We start from the raw sequence: 12,639 nt of genomic DNA, 5'->3' as shown, positions 1-12,639 counted from the left end.
GAGACACATGGACTGGGGTGATGTCATGACTACTGCCGGGCAAAAAAATTCTACTGATTTTGTAAAATTGGATCAAGAGTCCCCCACCCCCACCCCATCCTCAGCGGGTATAGTTGTGTTTGTGTGCAATGCAGCAGTGTTAATAACTGAGCCACCACACTTGCATGTTCTACTTCAGAGCAGGGAAAATCAACAAGAATAAACACAAAAAAACATGAAACCACATATGGATGGGTTATGTTCTCCTTGTGTTTATTCTTGTTGTTTTTTCCCCTCCTCTAGAGCAGCACAAAACGGGCAAGTGTGGTGGCTCAGTTGTTAGCACTGCTCTTTGCAGTGCTGAAGTTGTTGGTTCAAATCTGACCAAGGGCAACATCTGGGTGTATTTTTTTTTTTTATTTAGGACCCCAGCACTAAAAGGCAATCGTGCTAACAACTGACCCACACACATCTACTTTGGTGAAGCTGATTTTTATCTCCATTGATTTCAATGGGAGTTGGAATTGGCTTTTCCAATTCATGGTAATTCTTTAACAATCAAATTGAGCAGTCCACACCCCAATATTTCACTAATCGCTCAGCACTAGTGATGACGTCACCCCTGTTCCACTTCCTGATGGCTGCCACATTGATCTACCATGCAGATTTAAAATCCACAGCATGTCAATTTAGACAGATTTTCACTGCTCCCCTTCATCTCACCAGGACAATTTTAGCAATTTTCTGTTCTTTCTGGGTGCACAGGTTATTATGCTCTTCAAATGATTATTACATTTTTTTTGTGACAAATAGGGCTTTAATTTTTTAAAAATCATTTTTACACATATTTAGGATGATTTTTTTTTTATTATGGAATTTTTAGAGAGGGCCAAATTGTGATAACATTGGTTTTTTTTTAACTTGAATATATATCTTTTTTTAATCACCTAGAGGAACCTTAAGCATAATTTATATTCATTCGTGTTACTGTGTAACATTTAATTTGATATGTAACGTGACCTACTTAGAGGAATTGCCTCAGGACTGGGGTTTTGAACTTGTTGGCCAAGCGTAATGAGGAGGGTTTTTTGTTTACAATTTTTTCTTTATATAGTTATGTTATTATTATTTTTTTATTTTTACTTTTTTATGCTTTAACTTGTCCCTCGGGGGATTAGTGTAGACTATATCGGGACATGATTTTCTGCAGAAAAATGTACTGCTAAAACAAGATACAACTGTATGCTTATATAGTTGTATCCTGTGCCACTGATTTCTATTGTAAAAAAAAGTATCTTATGTCGATACTGGACATTAAAATGAAGACATCAGAGATGAGCAGGCATACTCGCTAAGAACTATTGCTCGATTGAGCATTGTCCTTAGCGAGTATCTCCCCGCTCGGGAGCAAAGGCTCGGGTGCCGGCGCGGGTGATAGGTGAGTTGTGACAGTCAGCAGGGTGGAGCGGGGGGGAGAGAGGGAGAGAGAGGTCTCCCCTACTCTCCCCCGCAGCTCCCCGCCCGCCGCCGGCAGCCGAATCTTTGCTCCTGAGCGGGCAGGTACTCGCTAAGGGCAATGCTCGATCGAGCAATTGCCCTTAGCGAGTATGCTCGCTCATCTCTAGTAGACAAATAAAGTTTTTTTTATTTTTTTAATACAGTAATAGAAGTTAGTGGCTCAGGATACAATTGTAAAGGAATACAGCTGCATCCTATTTTAGCAGTATAGATATTTGGGGGCAGTGAGCAGGAAAAAGTGTAGGCCTTAGCTGTTTGATGGAAGCGGGATGTGAACCTAGCCTTTTTCATTTTCGGCACTCCATATTACTCCTCTTATTGGGTCTCTCGTAGCAGCCTCAATTACAGGGGCGAAACAATAGGTGGTATATACTCAGACAAAACCGTTTAAAGAGACTCATTCACCTACTTTTAGTGCTATAAGCTAAACTTATGGGCTGAAAGTAGGTGACCTGCTGAGTCTGGGGAGGTAAGTGTTATACTTACCTTCTCCCTCGTTCCCCCATCCCCCGGTGTCAGCGCTGCAAGCAGCTGCTGTAATACATTGGGCAGCGCTGCTAAGTTGTCCTCCCATTATAAAATTAGAACTGGCAGACCATTTGGTGCGCCGCTCAATGCATTGAGTGGCTTCTTTCAGCCCTCATGCCGGGGAAATTACGGGGAAGGTAAGTATGACGCTTACATCCTTGGACTCAGCAGGTCATCTACTTTTAGCCCACAAGCTTTAGCTTATAGCACTAAAAGTAGGTAACAGATTCCCTTACGTGCCAGATATATCAACCAGCAGGAGCCACTGGGATAAATCTGGCCCATTTTTAGACTGTCTGGTTTAAGTTTCCACTCCCTAACTATTGGACTGTATTAGTGAGTCTAGTAGCACATGGGCATAAAAAAAATTGTCTTTTTTGTGCATCTACAAGAACCGGACTTTTTTATGCGTGTTCGCTTCTTTATGCCATCCGTATGCAACCTGTGTGTCCTTTTTTTTACATCAGTATGTCATCTATTTTTCACGTCTGACCAAAAAAATTAAAATAAATTGAAACAGGCCAAGTTCTTTTTTTCTGCATTTCTTAGCAATGGATTGATGAAAATAAACAGCACACGAACAGTGTCTGAGTGCTGTCCGTTTTTTTGTTTTTTTTGTATCTGCATTGATCATTACTCAATGTGCCACTAGCCTAATCTGCCCCATTGTGCACACAGAGATCAAGAAGGCAGAAATGATGAAAATTAAGTTTCTGTTTTCTCCACTGCATTCCTGGCTGTCTCTGATAGCCAAGTACCTGACCGGTGGCTGTGTGATCCTCCATGCAGCCACTGCTATGCAGCGCCTTGTTTTTGCTGCAGGTGAAATGTAGTATCACATGGCAGCCAATCAGATCCATGTAATACATACCGGTGTCATAGCTGAAGTCCTCCAGAATAGGAGCCATTCTTACAGAGCTTTTTTCTGGCTCATAGACAAGCCCATTAAGAAATATAATTATAGGTACGGAGCCTGGCTAGTGATTGACAGCCCAGCTATCTAATCAGTAACCTTTTTAGAGTTATTTAGTTGACGGGCTGGCTTGGTTGATTGACAGCCCAATCAGTCAGCTCCTCCTTGCTGAGGGCGCCGGTTATACTCCTTGTATTCTGGCTCTATCAGGATTCTCAGCCTATCTATCTGTTATCAGTCTTATATTCTGCATTCCTGACTGTTTTGTACTATCAGCATACCTGTCTGTTGTCAGTTTGTCAGTGTCTAGCCCTCTGCATCCAGTATTTTTGGAGTCCCCCCACCCAATTCTCCAGTCCGGTTCTCTGGTTGGTTCTCCTGGTTCATCTCTGATGTTGGACCTTGCCATATGCAAGCAGTGGAGTTACCCTTCTCAGTGCAAGTGCCCTGCTTTGTGGTGTGTCCAGTTGGGGTTGTTCAGGGGGCTACAGCCTGTCCTGTACTCTGTTCTTCTCTCCTGTGACCTATCCAGCTCTGTGTCAGGCAACCATAAGTCCCCCACAACCACATCATTCTCGCTTCCCGTGTCCAGTCCTTCCTTAGTATCGTTTGTAGTCATTGGCAGTCCTGAACAGACGTGACTCATGGGGACTGTAATGTATCTCCATATGTTTCCAATTTCATATGGAAATCCTTTCTTTCAAATTACACATGACTCTGTAAAATCTTTTTGGTTAGCTCCATCACATGCCATAGGTATGGACATATAATCCCTTACCGACATTGATAGTACACAGCCATATGGCACTTTTACGTACATATAGGTTTTCTGTCTTTTACAAGAGTCCATAAATAGTCATATACTTGGCGTGTTAAGAGTGTGTTTTCTCATTGCTTGCACCGTTATAGACGAGCCACTTCAGGAGACAGTTAGATTTTTCTTAGTAACCAAACAATTAGAATTCCCATAAATATAAAGAAGATGGCAGACTCAAGTTTTAGGGACATTGGCCTCCAAGTTTGTTCATCTCTGCCCTTCATTAGGCAAAAATGAGATTCTTACAATCTAGATGTTATCACAATACTCCTTCCTTCCATCAAACAAGAAAACCATTGTCTCAGCTTAGGCGTACCCTTAAGGCTGGGTTCCCACTGGGCGTAAATCTCGTGGAATGACCGCATTGGTTCCGCACGGAAAGCCTGTGAGATTTTCCATTCCGCGCGTGTTGAGGCGGCTTCGCCGACTGCATTCCATTACAGCCATCTCTCCCTATGGAGAGGAAAGATGGCGGCAGTGGAGACGACGATAAAATCGACATGCCGCGGCTTTGAATTCCGCGCGGCATGTCCGTTCCAGTGCATCTTGGCCGCAATGGCTTCTCCACAGTGTGTGGACGATATTTTTGCACATCTGGTCCACTTTGCTGCTAATCCGGGGATTAAAATTGCAGGCGGAATTTCCATGTGGAAAGTCTGCACAGAAATTCCCTGGCAATTTCTCTCACTGGGAACCCAGCCTAAGGGAGGTTTAACATCTGCGCTTGGGATTCCGCTTTCATACTCCGCTCGGGGAGTAGGAAAGGGGAATCCCTGCAGGTGAACGCCTCCGTTTCGGAACCAAACATTGCTGGACGGACCTGATTGACTATAACGGAGTCCGTCTGCTTTCCATCCAGCTGCCCGGCTTTTGGACGGAAGAAAAAGCCCCGCATGCAGTACCGGAAACTGCCACCAACTCAGATGTGAAACTGGCCTTAGCGGAACAGAATGGCGTAAATGATGCATTCCGTGCATTATTGTGCACTCTGGTCTTAGTAAAATATTAAAGAGTTAATGAAAATGGGAGAAAAATGTACGGAAACCTAAAAACTACGCAAAAATTGCTATATAATTCTAATCTAAGAACCCTACTCGGTGGATCTTTAGCATTATGCCAAAAGGGATTCTTTTTATTCAAGGCTGAATTCAGCCCCTAAGTACTGGGGTGGGTGACCCTGGGGTGCTAGGTGGGCAGCCGTGGCCTGCTGTGAGTACTGGGGTGGGTGACCCTGGGGTGCTAGGTGGGAAGCCGTGGCCTGCTGTGAGTACTGGGGTGGGTGACCCTGGGGTGCTAGGTGGGCAGCTGTGGCCTGCTGTGAGTACTGGGGTGGGTGACCCTGGGGTGCTAGGTGGGAAGCCGTGGCCTGCTGTGACGTCTGGGCATCCTTGATGCAGTAAATCCATTTGCTTCAACAAAATGATAACAGGCTGGCTGTTCCTCCGCAGAATAGTAACCCCTGTGCGAGCGGTGGAAAAGAAAAACAGTGTCCTCTGGGGAGTCAGTGCAAAACAAGACAGGAACTGCTGCTCTCTAGGGGGGCAATTTTCCAATGGGCTCCTGTAGTTAATAAATGGTGCTGAATACTTACAGTGTGCTAACTGTGCTGCACTTTATTGTACACATGAAATAAGTCATTGGAAGTGTAATACTTGCTCATTTCTGACCTACTTTTATCTATCTATCTCTATTAGAGATGAGCGAGCACGCTCGGTTAAGGCAGTTACTCGAGCGAGCATCGCTCTACTTGAGAAACTGCATACTGGTCTGAGCAGATTCGGGGGGGCGGCGGGGGGGGGGGGGAGCGGGGGGAGATTGAGAGAAATCGCTCTCCCCCCGCCGCCCCCCGAATCTGCTCGGACCAGTATGCAGTATCTCTAGAAGTTGATGCTCGAGTAACTGCCTTAACCGAGCGTGCTCGCTCATCTCTAATCTTTATCTATCTCATATCTGTCTATCTCATATCTGTCTATGTATCTATGTATCTATCTATCGTTGTAGTAAGTGCAAGTCATGGAATAAGCAAAGAACGTTTTCAACCTCATGCTTCTAGTTAACCACTTAATGGCCACTAACATGAATTTTTAAGGGCAGTCAAGGGGCACCCAGAATAACAAGCTGTCTCAAGTCAAGTCCTTGACTGTCAGACAGCGGGACACCAGAAAGAGAAGGCTGAAATGGTATTTAAAGAGAATCTATACCATCTTTTTGCATAAGATAGTGACAAGCAGACAGATTAGATACGTCCGTTTATGTATCTGTGCAGTAGTTTTGGAGAATTTGGGATTTTAATAGTGGCAACCACACATAGAGGATTACAGGAGGCAGTCCTCGATAGTAATGATCTGTGGCTAGCCAGGACAACTACACCCTCCAGCCACTGATTGACAGCTATCTCCCTATGCACAGTAATAGTCAGAGAGCTGTCAATCAGTAGACTGATGGTGGAAGGGGCTAGCTGCAGATCAGGAATATCGAGGACTACTTTTCAGTAATCCTCTGTGTAGCTACTACTAAAAGAATGTAAGATTCTCCCAAACTACTGCTCAGATACATACAACAGACATATCAGTGTGACTGTCACTACCTTGTGCTGCACTCAGAGAGGGGTGTAAAAAGATGAGGACAGATTCACTTTTAGGCTGGAATCACATGGGGATCACACGGGGTGGAAGTCTTGTGGAATATCCGCAGTGGGACCCAATGGAAAGTTCCAGGCCTGAGCCGCCTGAACAGGCGCACAAACAATAGATTTGTGCACCCGCTCACTTTTTTATGGCGGGCGCACGTAAAAACACCTAATTCACACCCACTTAAGCCCTAATTCACACATTTCAATTAAAGTTTTTTAAGAATTAATTATATAAGCAGCTCCTAGTATATATAAGTCAGTTAGTGTTACCTTGGCTAGTTATTTCTTTGTCTGAAACTTTCTTCGCAGATGGCCATGTGATCTCAGTTCTGCCCAGCTCAGATCTACTTGGGTTTATGAGTGAAGTTTTTAGTCACTTTTTTTTAATCTGTGTTATGCTGTTGCATGAATCCTTCCACAGAAACTACCTGGTGGGAGACACAGAATCTACTATCACAGTTATGATGGAGGAGATCACAGCTCATCATCCTGGCTGTATACTTATGTAGTTTATTTAGGGGAATAGGCGGAAAAAAATAGCACCTACTCTATTTTCCAGTGTATTTGCGCTTCCATATGTATGGGAGGTGAGGAAATATGCGTGCAAATGCTCCGTAAAAAAACGAACCTATCTGGACCTCACTAGGCTAAATAGCTTTTTAAATCATGGAAGGCGTGTGTCGCGTGAGCGTATGAACTGGCCCTGCATGCTCTAAAACTACAGTACTGTGCGCCGATACGCACGCACATCTACCTCAAACCTGGTTCACTGCGCTAATACGTTTGAAGCCGCCCTTAATATAATGAATTGGTACGTGGGGTCCTTTCACATGGAGCAATTAATGCAAATTCCAATAGTATGTCAATACTGAAAACATCCCAGACTTTGCAGAGCCCCATTAACCTGCAAAAGATGGCACACGCAGGGGCGAGTGCTCTGAAGACGGAACGCATGATGTGGCGGTACCAGGTTATTTCTACCAGGTTTGCAGAGGATGAGTCTATTAGCAATGATTGCACTTACAGAACTTGTCTCCCGAGGGGACTGAACTCACCGTCGGCTATTTCCAGCCTCGCACCTGCTAGCTGACATGCAATTGTTTTATCTTACGGATAAACATTTGTCTAATGCACCATGTGAGCAATCCTTCATTGTCCTGTCCCTACTGGCTGCTAGTCCTCTTAATTAATCTCTTTTTTATTTGAAATCTAAATACCCGTCTGCGCTCCCATTGGCTGGATGCTGGCGTTTGTCAATCCCTGTTTGCTCTATGGTAATTCTTGTGCGAGGAGTACGTGGAAAGAGCACGTATTCGCTTAGATGTTTTGTGTTGCTGAGGCTTGATACATACAGGCGAGAACGATATGCAAAAACTGTGAAATTGCGATCCTTCGGCGCCTGCTTAACGCGCGTCAGAGGATCGACAAGTGTTTCCCACTGATTCCAATGTGTCAGTAAAAATGGCTTGGTTCCTAGGAACCTTTCACTCGGGACAGAATGGGCTGCACCATAAGACACCGTAAATTCCGCACCAAAATCCGTAGACTGCTGCAGATTTTGATGCAAAATTGAAAATGGCTTAACCCTTTCCAATCCAATTTGTATTCTGGCTTTCCTAGGGGGTTTACTCTTTTTCTGCCGTTATACAACAGCGCTATATGCTGGCTAAAGCCAGTACTGCATGAGGTGACACGTTGGATAGGCTCCGACAGCAGAGAGGCTGGCAATATACAGTAAGAGAACCCGACGGATGTCTTCCAACATTGGAGACGTACAGCCTTAAATCATAATGTCTTAAGATGTCAGACAGTGGATTGGAAAGGGTTAAAACCTGCCTGCAATTCCGGTTCAAATTCTGCAGTTAGGCTTGTGGGTTTGGATGTGCCGATTTGGCTTTGACCCGCGGCGTAACTCTGTCCCGTGTGAAAGGTCCATTAACCCTTTCCAATCCACTGTCTGGCCTGTGAAGACATTATGATTTAAGGCTGTACAGCTCTGATGTTGGTAGACATCCATCGGGGTTCTCTTACTGTATATTGTCAGCCTCTCTGCTGTCGGAGCCTATCCAACATGTCACCTCATGCAGTACTGGCTTTAGCCAGCAGATAGTACCGTTGTATAACGGCAGAAAAAGAGTAAGCCCCCTAGGAAAACCAGGATATAAATTGGATTGGAAAGGGTTAAGGCACAAAGTAGGCTGGTCACCAAAGTGTTAATTAGCATGGCGGAGTGATAGCAGCCACCTTGTCCTCAATAACACTGAGTTTACGGGAAGATCACTGAGATTATGTGAAGGGTCATTTTGTGGTAAGGCTGAAATTCAGTAGAAATGGAGGTTTTTGTAATTCAGTTAATTTGTTCGCTTATGCTTGCTAAGAAAATGATCTTTCATCAGTCGATCGTTGGCCGTGTTTACACTGAACGATTACCGTCCAAATTTCAATAATCCAGCGATTCCTCTTTTTTTTTTCATGTAGAAGCACCTATTTTGTCTCTCTATTGGGGTTCATGGAGGAGGGCTCTGAATGAGGTAATCCCCTCTATGGCATCCAAGTGCCCTAATATGGCACATAGTCGTCAGGATGATTCGATACCTTGAGGCTGCCTTCAGACTGGCTATAAAATTGCGCGACGCGAGGGTGCGTGGGAAGGCAGAATTATGAAACCCATGATTTTCAATGGCTTCATTCCCATCTGCAATGTTTTCTCTCATGCGATGTGGCGAGGTTTACCAATCGCTGCCTGTCCTATCTTTCTGCGTTTTTAAATTTTTTTTTGTTTATCATCACCCATGTTTGCCTATGGGGCCTCCGTTTTATCACATCGCTTCGTACAAACTTGTGTTTTTAGCATTAGAAACTCCTGTTGTCTATCACGTGAGAAAACCGCAAGCGGCAGCGATGTAAGAGTATGTCAGGAAGAAAGCATGAACATCTCATGAACAAAAGGCGATTCTGCTCCAATTTTCTCATGGCGATATCGCGATCACCGGTGTGAAGGAGCCCTTAATGTGGTGAAAGAGTGCAGATGAAAAGCAGGAAGTTATTATGCCTTCACAGCTGTAATCATGCCAACAAGGGATGACTGAAGCCTTGTGGTTAGAGATGAGCGAGTATACTCGCTAAGGCACATTACTCGAGCGAGTAGTGCCTTAGCCGAGTATCTCCCCGCTCGTCTCTAAAGATTCGGGGGTCGCCGCGGGTGACAGGTGAGTTGCGGCGGGGAGCAGGGGGGGGGGGGGAGAGAGAGATCTCCCCTCCGTTCCTTCCCGTTCCTCCTCGCTCTCCCCAGCCGCCGCCGCCCCAGAATATTTAGAGACGAGCGGGGAGATACTCGGCTAAGGCACTACTCGCTCGAGTAATGTGCCTTAGCGAGTATACTCGCTCATCTCTACTTGTGGTCCTTGGTGGGTGCTCATTAGTAAGGCCATAGCCTTCCATTTGCCAGCTCCCCCCCAGCCTTTACCAGACTGTATACGGACACATTGTGATATTGTGAATTAGATGATAGGGTTATAATGACAACTGTGGCATCCGGGTGACATTATTTAGTATTTTGCAGCCATCTAGAAAGCCTAGCGGTGACCTCCGTTTATGTCTCTTACACGGTTTTGTCTTTTGGTTGCAGCCCATGGGATCAGAGCGGATGGAGATGCGCAAGCGGCAGATGTCGGCACATCAGGAGACCGTGAGCTCCTCTCAAGCGCAGCAGGGAGTTGGGAATAGGGGATCCAACGCCTGCTGCTTCTGTTGGTGCTGTTGTTGTAGCTGCTCTTGGTAAGTCTAATCTACCCTTCACATCCTAATGTTACTCTGACACTTTATACCTTGTGCACTATGGAAACAGAGATGGAATAATACCTCCACAGTGCCACCTATTGGAAGGCAGCACTCCCAACAGAAACATGGGGCAATTCCAGACTGATTGTATAGGATTTACTACTGATATTGGCCAGCCCATCTTCACAAGCTACATGCTCATGGTAGATCCAGGTGCAGGGGTGTAACTAAAGGCTCAGGGGCCCAGGTGCAAATGTTCTGTTGCCAGCCTCCCCCACCCCTCCGTACCCGTACCTGTACCTAAACCGTACTGCATACAGCTGCAAAATGAATTTGCATACATAATCTAGGCCCTTGGCATAAGCTTTCTAAACATGACTAATTTCCTGGACTACGTGAAAATTTGTTTGTAGACCCTTCACACGGGCGAGAAAATCGCGCGTTTCAAGACGCACAAATATGAACCCTATTTTTTTGAATGGGGTCATACACATAAGTGAAGTTTTCCTGCATGGCACCACAATGCCCCTGCGTGCTCTTACATTGCAGCCCCATTGCTTTCAATAGGGCCGGCGGCAGCATCATAACGCCACGTGCTAGGTGCACGCAATGCAATGTCAGGTCTCCCATTGAAAACAATGGGCAAAACTCTGCGATCTCCCGCCACGGCTATCAGCTACCGCGGAGGATCACTACTTCCCCGAAGTGATGTGAGGCTGTTTTGACATGAAAACGCCTCACATCCTGAGGGAATTTACATGGTGGGGAGCGCGATAGGGGCGTCATATCGCTCTCGCCAGTGTGATGTTAGCCTAAGGCCGTTTCCATGTTTTTTATTGTGTTTTTGAACCGCGATTAAAATCACAAAAAAATTGCCTGTGGATCATCATCTAAACAATACATGCATTTTTGATTTATTTTAAATAGCATGCAGGTTTTTTATGAGTTTTTTTAAAAATTGTGTGTAAAGATGTACGTATATAGTGATATACAGGAAATACCCAGGTTGTATCAGCATGGCTATATCACTATAAACATCTCCTGTATACAGTGATATTGGCCATGCTAGTGTAAGGCCGGTTTCACATCTGTGCCGGAACTACCAGCCGGAGGCTCCTTCGCAGATTCTGCTCAAAAAACTGTAAGAAAAAGTGCTGCATGCAGGGCTCTTTCTTCTGTCCAAAAGCTGGGCGGAAAGCGAACAGACCCCATTATAGTCCATGGAGTCCGTCCAGCACTGTTCAGGTCCGTCTAGAGACTGAGCCGTCGGCCGCGAGGATTCCCCTTTCCTGTTTCCCGCACGGAGCAGAAAAGCGGAATTCACCAGTACAGGTGTGAAACCGCCCTAACCTGGGTATCTCCTACATACCAGTATATATGTACAGCTGGTATAAGCTATACATCCTGTATATAGTGCTATCTACCAATACTAACGACCACCTGTCTGTGAGTGATGAGTGACTGAGTTACATGTGATGATGTCACCGTCATGTGATCAGTCTGGGCTCTGAGCTCCACCCCTGATCACATGACGGTGACTTCATCACAGGTCCTTCATCCCTGTGCACTAAATGAGGGATTACGAGCGGACTACATCCCCCACAAACCCCTGCAGCCTCAGTTGCTATAGATATAGCAGTACATAGTCTGGTAGTTTCTAGCTGGTTGTGAAACAGCTGCACACCTGTGTGGAAAGTCCGATAAATGACACCTCACAAATGTCCACATACATAGCTGGTGGTGCATACGGACCAACAACATTGCAGCATAGTCCTTCCCCACTATCTTCACACCTCCTGAATGTGATATGTCATCTCAAGTGCTAATACCGCCAACACCAGTCCAGTCTTCATCTAATCGTCAACCGCCAACAAACTGTCGCTGTTGTGCAAGCATGTCACCACAGAGGGTTCAATGCCACCGTGAAGCTGATGCAGCTTACATGACACAGTGACAAGCCATGATGTCACCTCAGCCACCAGCTGAAGTTTATACATCTCATGCAGCTGATATGCAAAAGCTGTGAGCTAACATGTCTCCTCAACGACCTGCTGAAGTACATAAATCTTGCACAGAAATATTTTGACCAACTCCAATGCCTTTCACTATAATATATTAGTGGTGTGTTGTACCACCAGAAATACTGGTACTAGTATTTCTATATACAGGATGTATAGCTTATATATAGCTTGCTGTACATATATACTTATATGCAGGAGATACTCAGGTTATACCAGCATGGTCCATATCATTATACCCAGGATGTATACGTTATACCAGCTAAACATATAATTATATGCAGGAGATATCCAGGTTGCGCCGTCTTCACACAACCGAAAAAATCACGCGAGATTTGTGTGTTGCAAGATGCAGTCATACACTTGTGTGATTTTTTTTTTTTTTTTTTTTTTTTCCCGCATCATCGCGGCACATCCTATCTTTGGGCATGCCCTCACATTGCCCATTGTTTTC

At 45.1% G+C, this 12,639-nt stretch overlaps 1 protein-coding gene across 2 annotated transcripts in view; it reads left to right on the top strand.

Annotated features, from left to right (window-relative positions):
* RGS20 (regulator of G protein signaling 20) overlaps nt 1–12,639 on the top strand; it is a 54,646-nt gene that overhangs the window by 27,471 nt on the left and 14,536 nt on the right. For both annotated transcript variants that reach the window (XM_066579009.1, XM_066579008.1), the window contains exon 2: nt 10,016–10,164. In XM_066579009.1, coding sequence (XP_066435106.1) covers nt 10,019–10,164 — 146 coding nt within the window. In that variant the 5' untranslated portion in view covers nt 10,016–10,018. The remainder of the gene's footprint in view (nt 1–10,015; nt 10,165–12,639) is intronic.

This window comes from Eleutherodactylus coqui, chromosome 9, assembly GCF_035609145.1.
Source record: "Eleutherodactylus coqui strain aEleCoq1 chromosome 9, aEleCoq1.hap1, whole genome shotgun sequence".
NCBI lineage: Eukaryota > Metazoa > Chordata > Amphibia > Anura > Eleutherodactylidae > Eleutherodactylus > Eleutherodactylus coqui.
Note: the sequence above shows the minus strand (reverse complement) of the source record. Positions and strands in the feature narration are given on the sequence as shown.